Raw genomic sequence first — 16,391 nt, forward strand, 5'->3', positions numbered from 1 at the left:
ATTCTACCGGTAGAATAAAGACGGCCCTGGCGCGACCCACTTACTACCGTCACTTCTACTTCCTTTGACCATATTTACTGTCAGAATTTTCTGACGTTATTTGAGAGGAAGATGTTTTTTTCCTCTCTTTTCTTTGAAATAAATATATGTTTTTAATACTGATTACATACCAATTATCATTCGTTATCATCGCAAAAGCTCTGGACCAATATTACGAAGGTTCTTTTAAAATAAAAAAGCACTGATTTTTATTTTGTTCGCTCTATCTCCTAGCGGCAGATATGAAAACTATAGTTTCTTTCTTGCGCTTGAAGATGGCTGCACTGGTCCTACCCGGAAGAAAAAAAATTTAAGGGGCTAATTTCAAACTTCATTATTTCACGTTTATTTATGTTAATCGATTCTTCCGATTTTTCTCCTGTCTGCGTTAAGGTACGAGCTGGGAGATTCGGAAACCCTTTTGTGGAAAATTTATGGGATGATAAATTTATAGGCTCCTCTCCTTCCCGTAAATTCGTGGGGCCTTTTTATCATAAATTATATACAGGGTGCCCCATAAAAATTCGCAAATAGTTTAAAAATTCATAAGAATTGAATTTTTGTTTTTTAATGCAGTTTACAATAAAAATTATTCTTGTAAACAGAGGTTTTGTTATGTGGCAGAAAAAAATTTCATCCATCATTGAGATTTTGAAAATATATGTAATTGTAGGTAAATAAAACTTTTATTTAATAAACTGATTTTCATTAAAGTTTTCACTGTAATAAGTTAATGGTGGTTTAATTAAACAAATTTCACAAAATGTGCACTTCTATGCTTTTTTCGATCAATGTTGATATATGCTATTATTAACCGAACTAGTTGGGTAGAGGTCTGAAACAAGAACATTTATAAGCATTTTTTCTGACTTATACTAGCTGGTTTTGATGAATACAGAGACATCTCAATATATTCGAAACCAAATATTTTTTGATATATATATCCACAAACTGAACTTTTACAGATTTCATTATATTGTCTCAACTTAAATTTACTCGAATGTTAACTCTTCCATAAGCCCAGATATTTTAGCAGCTGCTTTTTATACTCAAACAGCCAAACATTTATAATTCTTTTCTCAATACTTAACTGAAAACCACTATGCATGGGTTTTCTTGAACTTTACTGCTATGGTGTCTTACTGTATTTCTATCAAGACTGCACTTAAAATAAACATTTTATCAAGTAGTTTTGGAACTTCTATAGTTCTTGCGCCTTCCCAGGAATGTGTCATAACTTGACAACCACTCTATGATATAGATTCCTCAAAAATATTTTTTCTTTGAGAAATTTGGAATATAAGTGGATAAAATATTCCGTTATTTTCTTCCATCGCATCCAAAAATATTTTATGGTATTAATACCATATTATCTACATGGATCTAATCCCAGGTTCGAATGGGGGAAGAATATAGATAATTTTTAAGAAGTTTATAGATAATAATATTTTCCCTAACGAGCTCTTGAAGCAACTACCACTAATAGCACATTCAATTTCAACCCAACTTGTTAACCACAGCAAATTGCACTATAGTGATTCGGTGTGTGATGAAGTAGTAAAGCGATAAGCTATTCGAAACTATATGGGTTCATAGAATAAAAAAATCTCAAGAACAACTTTCAACATTTATTTAAAAAATTATACTACACTTATCATAAAACAAACAAATGGAGTATGCAAATACAGGATTCACAAAAAAAAACCACACTTGTATTGCCTATGACTTTGGCCATTTACGTTTTTCTACAGAGTCCGAATTTCCGGGAAAGGTCCCTTGCCTCTTTCGAGCTTTCTTATTTATCGGAGTATTTCGTACATCCTATAAAATATCACAAAGAGAAAAAAAACATTTCACAAACTAGATATGGCATGCATTTGGTAAAAACCTTTGACTGCATCAAATGCATGTTAAAAATGCACATTCTAAACAGGAAATTACAGATAAAAATAGATATGAATTGTGTTTTGGTAATAATACTAGTTGTACCTGATTTTCACACTTTTGGAGCTGTTACAGCTGTATAAAATGATTACAAACATAAGAAATGAGGGAAAAACTAAACATTTTGTTCGATATTATCAGGTTTGACTATACAACAATAACAAACAGCATAAACTGAGCAAAATGCCAAAATCCTTAAGCATCGTAGGCATTTCCCTCATATAAATAAATTCAAAGACCTTAGACACATTTTAATTCAATTACAATAACACCTTGTTATACTGTGTATCCAAATATTTCACACTGCAAAATATTTAACTACATTAAAACCTAGGAAATGTTGGTTATATTCAGCTATCAATACATCAGAATTTTTTTTAATTCAAACATTATAAAATGACTCCAAGAGACTGAAGTAATCACTTCATTATAACAAAATTTCATTACAAAAGACTACAATTTTTAACATTCATTAAAAAAGTTTCGTTGCAGTGAAATTTGATTCCAAGGAAAAAATTACCTATTTACGTTTCAGACAATATAATGAATGAAATTAAATTTCAAAAATAACTCAAAGCAACTCAAATCAATTAGGCATTGATTTTTTTTTGTATAAGTTTTACTTACTTAATTAACATACCCTTTTGCAAAAAAACGAAGCACCATGGAGAAATTGACTGTTTTTATTGAAATTAAACATGTATAAAGCTCATACACAGATAAAGAAATGATCAAAAATTCAAAGCCATAGAACCCATCAACGGCTAGCAATTACACATTGGATGTTAAAATTAGTAATTGGTGAAACCTGCCCCCCCTGGGCGATGCATGCTTGTATATGTTGATGTAAGAAGTGATAAAGATTCCTAATCTCATCTTGCTATATACACTCTGCCATGCATTCATAAATTGTTGCTGCAGATCTACGACATTTTGGGGTGCCCAAATCTGGTGGCCTATTCGATTGAAAAAAGATCCAGTGACCTTGATGTGCAAGGAAGAGTATCAACAGCATGGAGGCAGTCCAAAGATATGCGAGCCATATGGGGTATTATCTTGTTGGAAAATGGCCCCAGGATGATTTGCTATGAAGAGTAATGATGACTAGAGGCAACCTGCTGTCGTAAAAGATAGCACCCAACACCATCACACCAGGGGTAATGGCTGGTGTACAAATACAAGGCCACAATAGGCAAAATGCCCAACAAGGTGGCTGATAAAAAGATGCCCATAAAAATATGGATGTCATATATTTCAAAAATACAGCAACCCAATTAAATAAAAATGCAATTAACACAAATTATAAACAATATATACACACACAGCTCTCTAAGACAAAGGCTGATTGGGACAGCTAGCCCTGGCCCCTCCACACACGGGTCCAATGGTCATCTGCTCCAAGTCAGAAGCGGGATTTATTGCGGAACACTATATGATGCCAGTCTGTTGGCAGCCATGATGATTGGCTGCGACACCACTCTAGACGACTCTGCCGGTGTTGTGGGGTTAAAGGCAGATGTCTTAAATCCTGCTGTGAGCGTAACCCTGCCTCAGCCAAGCGCGTGAGATGGTGGAAGGTACCAGGGGTGGTATGGAAGAGTCTGTAGCAAGTTGGATAAGTGGACAATGATGCAGTTGGGGCAGTTCAAACCTGTTGCACAATCATCCGGTCTTGCCTCACATTCGTGCACCTTGGCTTTCCAAAGCCTTCATTCCGCTGATGAGTTTCTTATAGCAACGAATGCTACGAGCACCTTTGCACAGCTGTGTCCGTATGGTGCAGGTGATGGCCTATTGCTCGGTATGACCAGCTAGCTTCATGCATCCCGACTATACGACGACATTCGAAGTCATCCAATTAGCTGTAAGGTTTTCGACAACATCATAATGCATTATCGGTTGTGTCTCCACGGAACTCCAATGTCAACCAAGAGAAAAGATAAACCATCTGCGATTGTTACCTGTTTTATACAATGTTAGTTGTGCATAGAAACATGCACTATGGCCGAAGTTAACATTCATTGACCTCTTGAAAATTTCATCATTTGCATACTTGCCATAAAGGATTTGCACGCAAAATTTCGAGATGATCACATCATTTTTTTTGCATAAGAGTATATTTGAGGCAAATAATTCACATTTTTTTTGCACAAGTATTGTGGAAGCCACAGAAACAACTAATTCCTCTAAAATATAATATATGCATGCTCAAACGCATGCAATGCTTGAAACAAATGCCTAAAATATTTCCAAAAGCACATGCAAAGTCTTTTCTCATATGAGTGGGCTGATAACTGGCACATTTCGGGAATTAATGTCCTGAAATAATGTATGCGTCTGGAAAATGTCATGAACGAATATCCTGTGAAGGCAGCTACATCTGCATCTTAAAAATTTGAAAGTCTTAGTCTTTTTCCTTTGGGATCCTATAACCAGGGGTGGGAAGTGACTAAGTCCATTTCGGAGCAGCAAAATTCAGGATTTGGAGCAGCAAATTCGGGATTCGGAGCAGCAAAATATGGGATTCGGAGCAGCAAAATATGGGATTCGGAGCAGATATTTATAAATTGGAACAATGAAATTAACAAGAATATTTTCGTTAACCCTCAACCCTTTTCAAAATAAAACTGCACTGTTTTTTGTTATCAAACATCTTTTCGTCAGCTTGATTTTTGGTGTTTTAGGCTTTTGACACCTTGTTTGAAAGAGCGGCTATCATAAAATTTTTTGCACCCGTCTATTTAAGATGATTTTTGCTTACTGTGGGCACTATTTGCTGCCTTGAACAGCAGCACTTCAAATGAGTTAAAAAAATTTTATAAGTTTTTATTTTTTTTATACTTGGAAAGAAATTGTTGCAAAATTGGAGAGAATTTCGGAACAATCAACTCGATGTTTGGCGATTCAGCGCTCATCTGGCGAGATTGGCGATCTGACACTCGCTATTTGGCGAGATTGACGATTTAACGCTCGTTATTCGACAAAATTAGCGATTTAACGCTCGTTATTCGGCAAAGTTTCTAAACTAACATTCGTAATTCGGCGGACATGCACTTTTTACTCCCGGAATGAAATCTTTTTTCACGAAACATCGGGATTTAGCACAATGACAATCGACTACAGTAATTTCTGCTGCTTCCAGTGACGACTTTTTTTTTTAAACGGAAACACTCGAATTTGCACTTTAAAGCTGAAAGGCATTGCAAACCATCTTCAGTTCCACGATCACGGACAATATCAGGGTTCAACGATGGAAAGCCCGATCAGGGGCTGATAGTTTAAGGCGATAGTTTAAGTATAGTGGAATAAAACACGCTCTTCTCTCGTAAAGAAACGTTTCATGGCTAGCAGGAACAAAATTTTTTTGGCGTCCTTTCCGAAATTCCGGGCATACTGAAGCAAAATTCGCTATTTGGCGCAGAAAAATGCAAAAATACGCTATTGGAGCAGGATGGCGCAAGATATTAGTTTTGGCGCAGTGCGGCGCAATTGGCGCAGAGTTCCCACCCCTGTATAACTTCTGTTTGAATTTGCGATTTCAACTTAGTCTGATTTTTCAAAAATGTGAAAGAGTAGATGGAGAGAGAGAGAGAGAAATGAAATATTTTAATACCACACATTGTTTTTATTTTCTCCAGCACCAACACTTCAGAAATGATCTAAAGTTTTTTTTTTAACCAAAAACGTTTTTTCTCCAGGCCATTCATTTTGAAACAGAAGAAATATGAAACATTCCTTTGAGCATAGATTACCGCACAGATTTTATTTCTTTTTATGTGCGCAATTGGTTCAAATTTCTTCCCACAAACCATAGAAAAACGACCCTTCTTTCCCCCAACAGTTCAATAAGTTAATTATTTGAAGTAGATTTCATGGGAACATATTTGAAACGTTCTGTACTCTTTTGTTGATTTTTAGAAATTTGTTTTTGAATTTGTTATAACAGATTTTTCATTTCGCAATATTGGAATTTGCAATACATTGTTCCTATGTAAACTTATTTAAGGTTAGAAAAGTTCTCATTACAATGAGATTTTTGCCATAACTATATAAGTTAAAAAGGGATTCGGCTGTACATGCATGGGCCCTAACATACGCATGTTGTTAGAATTGAATTAATTCACTGCTAAGTTGATTCTTTATTAACATGCATTAATAGGACTTTGTATTGAAAGGCATTGTTGCCAGTTTCCTCAGCATGTCAACTGCAAGCTAAATAACTCAATGGTCCAAGGCTAGTTCTTGCAGTTCCAGGTGCATGGGTAGGCGATGTCCTGAACGGACCTGGATGCCCGCTTCAGTACTCAAGTTTACATTTCTTGGTGGGCCCCTTTCTTAGTGGTCAGCAAGCGGGCGCTAACTTCCTCTTCTGGTTTCATCACATGAGTTGACTGATGTACTATACCAGTGGTTCTCAACCGGTGCTCCGTGTGCACTTCCCAGGGGCTCTGCGGTGACTCGAGGAAAATAAAACAAATTAGTAAATTTGATAGATGGGGGGGGGGGGGGGGAAAGAGGCCTATAGAGGGTTCTGAGATAAAAATTATATACTGAAAAGCAAGTCAAAAAGGGTTGAGAACCACTGTGCTACAGAATGTGTTCCATGCTCAATATGGACGTCCTCCTTAGTAAAACCTTACCCTGAACTTAAAGGCTTATGGACAAGCAGTATTTGTGTTCTAACATGGACGTTCCTGAATATTGGTGGAATTGTTCAATTTGTGCGACTAATTCATTTTGTGTAACTTAATTTGATAGTCAATATTAATTTACTGTGATATCTAAATATTTTTCAATTTTACTAATAGAAACTTGTACGCAAATTTTGTCACATAACGTGTAGTATACAAGTTAAATAAAATAATATTTTTCTAATGAAGAAATTTTGTCTGTGTCTCAATTTTGTCTGCTAGGTAATTTTTTTGTTAATGAACCAGACAGTGTGCACCCATATCAGTGCAATATGATAAGGGGTTACTGTATATATTTCACTTTTATTAATGCTATATTACTGTTTTACATTGATAGCGACATCAGCGAATAAAACGATTATCATTTTTATCATATAAGCAGACGTGCCAACTTTTGGAATCCAGAAATCCGGAGATTCTCCTGAGGGGGCACCCCCCCCCCCCCCCGCACTCATAGACTGAATCAAAAAAAAATTCGATTTTTTTTTTTTTAAATTAATTAAGACAAAAGTTCCATTATCACCCCCCGAGGCAGGTCCTGCAATGCCCCCCCCCCCCGGACGGACAGTATACAATTCCATGTTAGTCTTTCCATGCACAATAGAGAGAGAGAAATCACATCTACATCTACATACTGCTCATAAAACATAACTTTCCTTTTGTGGATGCTATCAGTGATTGATAATCTTGGATATATGAACTTTTTAAAAGCTTCATATAGCTTAAAGTTTTATATTTTGTTTCTGAAGACATATTTAATCGGAGGAAACAATTTAAAAAACTTCAAAAGACAAAGCTGCTGACGAAAAACTTGTGTTTACAGCACGGCTGTTAATGGAATACAATAACGATTATAAAAAAATTTTGGCAACCAAGGTCATGCCCCTGATAAATGATTATAAAACGCTATATAAACAGTCACGTCTTTGCCGGTTGCTTAAATGTGGTCACCAAGACTTTTTTTTTATGCCTGCTTGATGAAAATGACCACGGCTGTCCTCTATGGGAGTTTTCCCCAACAACGACGGCAGTCATTGACGTCACGACAACATGAAAGTTCGCATAAAATCTACAAAATCTTTCTGCCAAAATCCGGAGAGTTGGCAGGTCTGTATATGCATATTTTTCTTTTTCAAGTATTGAAAAATGAATTACAGCAAGCAACACTTACTCTGAAATTGCTTCTGCCCAGGGAAGGGTTGAAACTAGATTTTTTCTGTCTCTGCGAAGCTGAAAAAAAAAGGAAAAGTCAAATCACACATTCAAAACAAGCTGAGATCAACACATGAGTGGGCAATGAAAAAACTATTGTGGGCAAAAGTGAAATATAGTCAAATTTTTATAACTCAGATTTTTAACCCCCAAAGCATACATGCCAACCTTGGGATCAATCCTCTCTATAGTGGAAATATTTGCTGACAGGAGGGGGGACCCACATGACTATCTTAAAAATTCAAATCAGTTTTCTTCAACTTGATCATATCAGGCATTTACCCAGCTCTGACAAACATTTAAAGTAGCCTTTTGTTTAAGTTGGGGGTCTGTTTGACATGAATATTCCTTATGAAATCAATAAAAGTTCTTGTTTTTTAGAACTGGACCTTATCACTGCTTCGTTGTCATTGACATCCCTCTTTTCTTTATAGAAGCTTATCCATGAAAAATGTTATGAAGAAACTTGATAAATTATCAAATTTCTGCCCATTATTTCCACAGATCTCTGGATATGGAACCCCTAGCTTAATGTGAGATATGTTACATATACAATGAAACCTTGGTATTACGATACTCTGCAGACTAAGAAATAATATCATTGTAAAGAACTTACCATTATGTCTAGAAACAACAGTTTAGCATTAGATTATAACAGGGCTGAACAAATCACAAAAAATCTAGGTGCCAGATTGATTTTTTAAGTGCCAAAGAAAAAAGTCTAAAATACTGCTTCTTTTGACCCGCTTTCATGTCGGCAGATATGCTGCTATGTATTCCAAACATTTTGGGCTGCGCAATTAGTAACTACACAAAGAAAATTTTAGGCGCCAATACCAATTTTTTAGTAGCCTTGGTGACCTGGGATTATATTAAAACAAAAAACAATCAAGGATGGTTGTGGTTTTTTTTTTCACACTATGAATTCACTATTGAGAAGAATCTGACCAGGAGCCCACCAAAAATCCCAGCCTGAGGCCCAGTTGATGGATGTAAGGACAATAACCCACCACGCGAGGACAATAACCCTGTAAATACATCTGTCTCTAAAAGTGGATATTTCGCATTTCTCACATGCTTACACTCTTTCTTTATCATTCTTTTGGTCGCCCACTGACTTGGTCCATCACTCTCTAGGCAACTTTTTTGGTTAATCCAGTGGTTCTCAAACTTTTGTCACCCTGTGGCTCCCTCGCCCAATTCATGGTTCAAAAATAGGCAAAAATAGTTCAGTACAGGGCTTAACAAATCAAGAACAAAAATTTAGGGGCCAGCAAAATCTCATAGGTGCAAGAACGTTTTTGTTCAACTAAATCAGTACTAAATAGTGTATTTTTTTATTTGTCCAGGACTTAGGGACTCTTTTACATGCTAGCACACATGCTGTTACAATTTCCGATAATTTTGTGCTGTCCTTCAACTTCAATTAAGTTATATTTAAAAAATATTAGGTGCCAATTCCAATTTTTTAGTCAACTGGGCACCTGGGATTTGCCCAGGAGCATAGAAATTTTCAAACAAGACAGGGGAAAAAATTGTTTTAGAGGGATTTATCATTATATTGAGTATCATTATAGCATAGCTGCCAACTTTTGAAAATGAAAATTCGGGAGATTTTCGCGCACACCCGTATTTTATGCTAAAACCACTCCCTAATAAATAAAATAGGGATTTTTCCAAATAAAATAGGGATTTTCCAAACATAAAAGTTGAAGCATAGGGAATAAAATCCCTACTCAAAAACTGAAGTCAAATTAAAATAGGGATTTTACACACATGGAAGTTAAACCCTTGGGAATAAAATTCCTACGCAAAAAACAAGTGAAATTGGAGGCCAAAACTTCAATGATGTAAAAATAAATATTGTGTTCAATCAGAAACGCTGTGAACAAACATTCTCCGCGAATGACCCCAAAATCATCGGAAGATGAAGGAAAACACCGTCAATTTTTGAAGAACACTGACTTTTTGTGACACTTGCTTGATGTTTTTTTTCACTTCACGACTGATGATGGCAGTCTTTCCATGACCGATGTTTATGTCCGTAACACAACTTGTACAAAAAGGAAAAGTCAGCCCTCTTCTGGAACGTTTGATGAAAGGAAATTCATCGGAATAAGTATCTTTAAAATTGATTAAATATGTTTTTGCTTATCATTATTCATGCTTTGTTATATCGCACGTACGTAACTTCAACAAAAGAAATTTTGACCACATGTGCATCACCATAATCTTCAATTATTATCCAGGACTATTGGCTGCTAAGCCATTTCCCTGCACGATAAGACAAACAACTTTCTTGTTACCATCAGAGGGCTTGTAAAACTTCCTTAAAAAGGGAATTTCCCCATTTACGACGTGTGACGTCATTTCGAAAGGGGGAAAAACGAGGCTTCATGCCCCACAAGAAATTCCTTAGGGATTGTTTTCATAAGCGGGGATTTTTTTAATGAAGTAGGGAATTTTTAGGGACAATTAGGGATTTTTGTGATTTTCGTAAAAATTCGGGAGATTTAAGAACATTTCGGGAGATCGAGCGATGAAGATAAAATTCGGGAGATTCCCGAAAAATTCGGGAGACTTGGCAGCTATGTTATAGTGAGGTTTCACTGTGTACATCCATTAAAATGGTTGCTAATTAGATACATACTTGCAGATTGATGCAACTCATTGAAGCTTGTCTTTTCATAATTGAAGGGCTGAAAGCTTTCTGCTTTGACATTCGTTAGCTTTGATTTTTTCGGAGAGTCATCAATTTCTTTTTTGATGGATTTCACGGGTGATGGATTTGGTCTTTTGGTGAATTCCTACGTAGAAATACAAAATTAGTTACCATGTATGCAGTCATAACTTATACACAATTTTGCAGAAGCTTCTGAATTGGCATATTGTACAAAATATATGCCAATAGAGGAAATTGAGACTGAAGTTCACTCCAAAAAATGCAGACAATGTCAGTGCCACTTTGCAGACTTGAAAAATCTGTAGTTTGTTTAAATAGACTTTTAGCAATTGCATACAGTGATCATATGACCAGCTGTTTATGACATTTGACATATTCAGGGTCACAACTAGTGGAGGGCAGGGGGTCTGGTGCCCAGGCACTGTATCTACTTTTTTTCTGTTCAAAATTACAGTGAAAGGGGGCACCAAAATGTGCTCTGGTCAGAGTATACTGAGTAATTTTTCTTTTGTAGTTAAGGTCCTGTCATATTTTCTCGTAATTCTGGCCATTAGACTTTTTTAAATAAAGATCATGATCAGCCTAGGATTGCAAGAACACAAGAGTTTTCTTTTGAGATTTTTCATTTTTACAAAGCACAATTTGAGGACTTTTCTATAAAGATAAAAAATCAGGTTTCGGATGGGAAGATTTTAATAAGCTATTCCTAATACATTTGAAGCATTAGCACCTATGCAATATAATGTAGCAAAGTGAAGTTTCATTGACTTTCAATGACTTTTTGGCGTCAGTCTTTATAGTGACAAAGTCCTCAACAAAATTCATGTACAAGATGTGGAAGTCCTAAATCTTCTAAAAAATGTATGTGCAAGCAAAGCACCAGGACCAGATGATATCTATCCTAGGATCCTCAGGAATATGCTAATGAAGTGCTGGGGCCAGTCACACAAATTTACAGGATTAGTATTGCGAAGGGTATCGAAGGGACTGGAAGTTCTTGCTAATGTTATTCCGATATTTAAAAAGGGTGGTAGAAAAGCTGTGTCCAGTTATTGTTGCTCTGGTGTAGAGAGTCACATTGGGCTCGCTGTTTTGACTGTCACTGTCTGTGGCAATATGCTCTGGTTTCACTCATGCAATGTTCACGCATACGTTTCTTCCTTTGCATCTGATGGTGATAGTGTTATTTCGTCATGCGACCACTTTGTAGGGGCCATTATATGGGAACTGCAATGGCTTCTTAACAGCGTCGTTGTGAAGGAAAACATGCATGGAATGATCAAGTTTTTTTATGGATAAATGTTTTGGATTTATTATGGTGAGATATTGGTATATATATATATATACAGGCCGAATTTTTGAAAAGTATTGTCGTAACTCGATGAGCAACTGTTTCTTATTGGCATCTGTGTTGGAAGCTGAGAACTCACCAGGGAGTTTGATTAGCTCACCATATACCAGTTCAGATGGGGAGCATTCCAGTTCTGGCTTGTATGCCATTCAGACCAAGAATAATGAAAGGCAATACTCCCACCCAATCTGTTGAGGAATGGCACTTGATTGCTGATTCAAGGACGTGATGCCACCTTTCAACGGCACCATTTGCTTCCGGATGGTATGGAGTGATTTGATTTTGTTCGATCCCCAGTAGTTTGCAGAGAGATCAGAATAAATCACTCTGGGACTGTCTGCCTTGATTGGTAACGATCACTTCTGGTACTCCATGCAACCCAGATGTTACGTAGATAATTACGTAGATGTTCAACCCAGATGTTTTGTAAGCCTTAGCAACAGTCTCGGAAGTAATATCTGCTATTGGAATGGCTTTGGGTCATCTTGAAAAGCGATCTATGCAAGTGAGGCAGTATCAAAAACTTTCTGATAATGGAAGCAGTCCCAATATGTCAATTTGCATGTGGCTAAATCATCTGGATGAAGATATATGGCCATGGTTTACACATCTAGGTGTTGAAAAAAGTAGCATTTTTCCAGGTGGAGAAGGTAGTTGTTGAAGAGTGAGAGAAGATGGCACATTTCCGTCGGGCAACTGCTTCAGTTCAAAGTCATTCCTCTGTGCTTCAGCGATGAGGTCGTTATTCATGGAAGAAAGAAAAAGTAGGTCAACTCCTGCTTGTGAGAGAGCATGCACTACCACATTGCTTTTTCCTTAGATATGACGAACATCAGCTGTAAACTGAGCAATCAGATTGAGTTGATTAATTTGTCGCGGAGAAAGTTTGTCAGCTTTCTGATTAAAAGCGAACACCACGGCCTATGATCAGTTGTAACATATCACCCTTTTGGGCCACATCATTGATGTGCTGACTCATGATCTTTCCGATAATAGTGTGTGCCTCGTCATCAATCTGCTGATTCACGAACTGTGATCACGAGCTTTCATCGTTCGGATTGAATTGACCGCCGCTAATTGTCTGATTCCCCAGAGAAGTCATCTTGATCTTCTTTGTCTGAGTGGATTATCGTGAACATAAATTGGTGAGATCTATTCATATCTTATACATCAAGATCATGGCTATTTTGTTTAACAGTAAAAACTGAATTAACAAATTGTAATGCAATTTAATTGTGAATTGTACATTAATAAACATCTTAATCTGGAAATTGCCAATGTTTCTTTGAGTTGCCTGAGACTTATATAATGGATGAAAGAATCAGTAATTCACTGTATATCCTTCCTTTAAGTATCTGAATCACTGTCACTGAAGTGTTATTTATTTATTGATTGATTGTGGTAAAACATCTTCATCATCTGCTTGCTGCAACATTTCACATGTTTCTGAAGTAGAGCAGAGTTCTAAATGGACAACAAATTTCAAGATTGTATGTTGTTCATTATGAACAGGTGCTATTTTCATAAGCAGAAAAAAAAATTGCTCTATATTTATGTTTCATTAAAGTTAATGAATTGCCAGGTTAGTTTAAAAAAATTTGCCCAAGCAGGCAATATCAGAGCTATTTGCAAAGCTTTATTTAGGTATTGTATATCATCTGCATTTTTGGGGAAATTAATTCTCAATCTTTTTTGACCAGCTTCTGTACATCAGATTCACTATATTGAGTGCAGAATGCTCTACAACTAGATATTGTCAATTCCATGAATGGCCGCAACTAGCAGAGGAAAAGGGGGGGGGGGGTGGTACTTCGGCTGCTGAACCAGGAAGGGATACAGAACCAGAATAAAAAAAAAAAAAATTAAAAAAATACAGAACAAATAAGGGAAGGAACCAGGAAGTTTTCTCCTTGTTCGTTCATAATTACAGCACGTGTGGAAAATTCATCTGCAACAATCCACTGCCGGAAAATTCATTGATAGAAAACTCACCAACATGACAATTTACTACTAGGAAAATTCACAAACAATTCATCACTAAAGTGATATAGTAAGTGATTGTGTGAGTCAGGGAGTTAGTGACTGAGCAAATGAGTCAGTAAGTGAGAAAAAAAATCAAGGGAGCGTGTGAGTGAATGGGCAGGTGAGCAAGTCACTTATACAGTCACTTACTTAATGGCTTCCTCACTCAGTCACTAATATGGTTACTGACTCTGTTACTTACCCACTTACTTGGCCACTCGTACTGTCACTGGCTCTCTCAATCAATCAGTCACCCATTCCCTGGTTCACTAATATTGTCACTCAACCATTCACTTGGTCACTCATACAGTCCCCTCCACTTGCCCAATCCCTCACTTAGTAACTTACCCACTCACTCGATTACTTATACAGTTTTTCGCTAACTCTGTCACCCACTTGATCACTCATACTGTCCCTCTATCATTCATATGGTTACTTGGTCACTCACTAGCTCAATCACTTAATAGTGATTAACTGTTGTCAGTGAATTTTCTCAGCAGTGCCTCTTCCGTCTGTGAATTTTCCTATCTGTGAATTTCATGGTGGTGACCCTTCCATACAGGAATTGCACGTCATAATGGATACTTGCCACAGGCGACAAAGTAAATGTTTATTTCTAGTTGCAGCTCCTATTCACTCATAGCATTGCAACTTAGATCTAAGAAATGTTACATTCCATCAAGAATAATTTAGATTGGTGTGTAATAAAGAATTATCATTACCTCCCTCTCTTTAGATGACGATGGAGAATCAACTGTACTATCCAGATCAATGGCAACAATAGTAGATGAAGGTGTACTTGCGGGAGAGTCAAAAATCTGTGTATAAAATGTACAAAGGCATTTTACATATGAACCATTACTAATAAGTTAATGCAAACTTTTGAACTCTAAAATCAATGTGAATGAAATCAAAAATTTTACACTCAACTAATAAATATAAGAATGTAGGCTTTCCATATACTAGAGAGCACTATGATCTAAAGCAGGGATGGCCAACCTGCAATGCGTGAATGTTTTTCATGAATTAAAAAAATTCTATTTGATTTTTTAATCAAAGAAATTCTCTCAAACTCTTAAACATATACTTAGGCAGTCTTGTAGGCTGCCAAACCTATATTTAGTATGGTGGACATTCTTAAAATAATTATGATATGACTTTCTATTCAATGCATTTCTGTTCTGTTTTTCATCTTTGGGTATAGTTGCTGTATCAGTATGTCCCATGTGTTGTACAAGGTTCAGAATCATCCACATGCATTGCATATCTATGATTTTTTTTTGGGGGGGGGGGGGGCAGTGGCTCAGCCCTCTTACGAAGTTTATGGGGCAGGGGCCCGATTGCCCTGAGTCCTCAGATTCCGGTGTCTATGTCCAACACGTTGTAGGTAAGATAAACTTCTACCTATATATGTACATACATGATCTGCATTGCAATTATTTATGACTCAAAAATAGAAACAATTTAGAACTTAAAGCCATGACTAACGGAACTTTTTTTAAATGAAAATTAGAGGACAGCTGGGCAATACTTTACAAGAATGGAAGAAATGTTCATGTCCTGTAAAAATGGGACGTAAGGTCAGCCCATTAAAATTTGTAGAGTGGCGAGAGCATTGAAAATAATCTTGATTCTGGCACAGTTTGGAAAAGGTTGATCTATTGCAAGTTTGTTCAATCTTTAGGAGAGAGCTAGCCACTTCACTGCTTTGAAAATGTTTTGCTGAATACTACTACAGTGATTGGAACACCCCCACAGATCACTTATATGATCTGCAAATGTGCTGCTAATAACAAAAGTAATATAGGAAAATGCTGCAGAAAATAAAGAATTATCGTTACTTTCCTCTCTTTAGATGACAATGGATAATCAACTGTACTGCCCAGATCAATGGCAACAATAGTAGATGAAGGCATACAGACAAGTGAGTCAAAAATCTGTGTGCATACAAAGACCATTTAAATGCTCTGAAACTGTGCCGCAGGTCACAAAGTGATCTGTGAATGCGTCGCTTGTAGCTTGAGTGATCTGTAAATGCACCACAGGTCACTTGAGTCCTCTGTAACTGTGTCGCTGGTTATTAAAGTCATTTGTAAATATACTGCAGGCAACTTAAAGTAAGTGATAAGAAACTGCACCACAGGTTGCTTAAGTAACCTGTAAATATGCCATGATCTATAGGTGATCTGTAAATAAGGTAAGAAGAATTTATTACCATTTAGGCCATATTTATAGCAGCAGAATAAAACGAGTGTGGAGTGCATCAAGCTGATTGAAAAGATCTAGTTTTCTGCAATGTTTATCCTACTGAAGATGTGGCCAAAACATTTAGAAATTGAAGTTCTTTTAAATCATGGCCTCTTCTGAGCTGAAAATTGAGAGATTTCGTCAAATTCTTAAACATCACTACATGATTTGGGAAGCTGCATTTTTCCGCAAGATGAGAAGG

General features: G+C 36.6%; 1 protein-coding gene across 1 annotated transcript in view; it reads right to left on the reverse strand.

Annotated features, from left to right (window-relative positions):
* Nucleotides 1-1,647: 1,647 nt before the first annotated feature.
* Nucleotides 1,648-16,391, reverse strand: part of LOC149083467 (exosome complex component 10-like) — a 61,236-nt gene continuing 46,492 nt past the window's right edge. Inside the window, exons 19-22 of the mRNA XM_089233983.1 lie at nt 14,665-14,760; nt 10,537-10,693; nt 7,846-7,904; nt 1,648-1,860 (exon numbers count right to left, since the gene is read on the reverse strand). Of these exons, the coding sequence (XP_089090109.1) occupies nt 1,759-1,860; nt 7,846-7,904; nt 10,537-10,693; nt 14,665-14,760 (414 nt within the window). The 3' untranslated portion in view covers nt 1,648-1,758. The remainder of the gene's footprint in view (nt 1,861-7,845; nt 7,905-10,536; nt 10,694-14,664; nt 14,761-16,391) is intronic.

Source organism: Pholcus phalangioides, unplaced genomic scaffold, assembly GCF_987345545.1.
Source record: "Pholcus phalangioides strain wild (caught in Gottingen) unplaced genomic scaffold, Ppha-v1.0 ptg000008l_1, whole genome shotgun sequence".
In the NCBI taxonomy this organism is placed as follows: Eukaryota; Metazoa; Arthropoda; class Arachnida; order Araneae; family Pholcidae; genus Pholcus; species Pholcus phalangioides.